Source organism: Monoraphidium neglectum (genome assembly GCF_000611645.1).
Source record: "Monoraphidium neglectum strain SAG 48.87 unplaced genomic scaffold scaffold04793, whole genome shotgun sequence".
Lineage (NCBI taxonomy): Eukaryota > Viridiplantae > Chlorophyta > Chlorophyceae > Sphaeropleales > Selenastraceae > Monoraphidium > Monoraphidium neglectum.
Genome location: NW_014008836.1, coordinates 1,720 through 3,960, shown reverse-complemented (window position 1 = coordinate 3,960; position 2,241 = coordinate 1,720). Strand labels below are relative to the sequence as shown.

General features: G+C 66.2%; 1 protein-coding gene across 1 annotated transcript; it reads right to left on the bottom strand.

Moving 5' to 3' along the window:
- Window positions 1-1,507: 1,507 nt before the first annotated feature.
- Window positions 1,508-1,873, bottom strand: MNEG_14820 (hypothetical protein; the record flags this gene model as incomplete). The annotated part of the gene is made up of 1 exon (XM_014036710.1): window positions 1,508-1,873. A coding segment is annotated over one exon (366 nt), but the record flags the coding sequence as incomplete, so codon positions are not given.
- Window positions 1,874-2,241: the final 368 nt, after the last annotated feature.

Below are 2,241 nucleotides of genomic sequence, written 5' to 3'. Positions count from 1 at the left end.
GCCGCCGCCGCTGCCGTCCGCGCCGCGCGCCGCCGCGGGCGGCCCCGCCTCGCCTTCCGCCGGCCGCTCGCCCGCCTCGCGCCCCTGCTCCCCCTCTGCGTCCTCCTCCTCCTCCAGCGCCTCCTCCTCCTCCTCCTCTTCAGATTCAGTGTCCTCCTCCTCGTCCTCCACATCAAACATGCCGCCGCAGAACGCCCCCTGCAGCCCCAGCCCCGCGGTCGGCTGCAGCAGGGACGGCATCCCGAGGCTGAGGCCCAGGTTGGCCATCGGGCTGATCGCATGCGAAGGCGGGAAGCCGCCGGGGCCCCCACCCTGCCCGCCGGCGCTCATGTCGCCGAGGGGCATGACAGGCCGCATGTTTGGGGAGCCCATCGTGGGGAAGCCGCCCATCATGCCGAAGGGCGGCCCCATGCCCATGCCCATGCCCATGCCCATGCTCATCGCCATGCCCATGCCGCCGTCCTGCAGGGCGGGGGCGGTGGTTGGGTACCCTTGGCAGCGCGCAACGAGCGGGAGCAGGCGAGGCTAGGTGCATGCGTGAGCCTGCCGCGCGCTGCTGTCATGCGGCGGCGCGGCCCCCGAGTACGTTGGCGCCACTCACCATGACCAAGACCTGCGGCTTGGGCGGCCGCTGCGACCGCACCACCACCCTCGGCTGCCCCGGCATGGGATGGTTGTGATCATCCTGCACAGGAGGTTTGGGTAGACAGCGGTGGGTCAGCCAAGCCCTGCGGTGATGATATACATGAGTTCAGGTTGGCGTCCGCACGTCCACCCCGCTGCGCGTGTGGGCCGCACCAATGCGCAGCAGGGGCAGTCGCAGGCCGCGCGCATGTGCACACCTTGTACTGCGTCGACAGCACCGCCCCCGACCCCGCATCCCGCTCCACAATTTTTTTGGCGGGGCAGCCCGGCTGACTGCACTTGTAGTAGCTGCGGGGGCAGGGGCTGCCTTTGACCAGCTTCTCGCCATATCTGTTGCCAGGGGGGAGCAGGCAGCGAGCCCATTGAGTTGAATGGGTGAGCCCAATTCAACAGGCTGGCTGTGAATCGCGGCTGTGTTGGTGTGATCAAGGGCTGGTTGACGAAACACATGCTCGGCGGGGCCCGGCCGCATGCGGCGCACGGGCGACGGGGCCGGCCAACAACAGCCGCACACAAACGCGCATGGCGACCGTGACTGCAGGACGGAGAGCGCCAGTCGGGCGCCGCCCCGCCGGGACGCACTTGCGCCACTGCCACCCGTCGTCGTTGGCTTGAGATTGTTTACCCGGCTTCAGCATGGGCTGAGGTGCGATGGAGCATGGTGGGCTCTGGTCAGCGAGCTGGACGGGTCAAGAGCTCGCGGCCAGCCAACAAGCTGGACGCCACGGTACGAGCCTTTGGCCATGTTCTTAAGCGTTGGAGTCAGCTGCGAGGCGTCCCTAGAAGCGCCCAGATCGGATGAGGAGGCTGGCCCGTCACGCGTCCTGCCGCCCCGCCGGCGTGCGCGTGACATGAGGCTCACCGGGGGCATCATCGGGGGCATGGGAGGCGGATACGCCATCCTCCCCGGATCAGCCATGCTGCTCGGGCCCACAGCTTGCCCCGTGGTGGTGTGCACCACGGGCTGGAAAAGGGAAGAGTCCTCGTCGTTGATCAGGCCCACGTTATTGGTGCTGGGTTCGGCCTGTGCAAGGGTGCGGTCAGGGTCATAGCCTTTGACCTGGCCCGGTGGCAGCTGCGCGGCGCTGCACTGCTGGGCAGCAGGCCCACGCACCTGGAATAGCGACAGGAGGTGAGCTGGTTCTGATGGCGTGGTCCACGCGTTCCCGTGATGCAGCGCGAGCGACGCACCGGCGACGTCCAGCGAACAGACCGCAGTTGCCGCCATGTGGTGCGCAGCCTACGGCCCTCTTCTGTTGTTTTCGGGGCACTGTAGCCAAATTCGACCCCCAAAACTAGTGGGTTTGTGCAGCTAGCTGAGAAACAATCAGAATCCAGTCAGGACCATGGTTTGGCACCCGCTCAATCTCTCTCTCTCTCCCAAGCCAGATCAGGCCGCAGATCAGCTGACTTTGACTGGGCAAGGCTGGGCCTGAGTAGACCACTTATTCACGTGCCTCAAGTCGCTGGAAGTTTGCCTCATTTGGGGCAACGTTTTGACATGGACTGTAAGCAGTGCTTCAAGCAGTTGTATGGCACGTACGTGGTGCACCCAGCCTTTGCGCCCCGATGCAGAGCAGGGCAATGGGCAGAGGA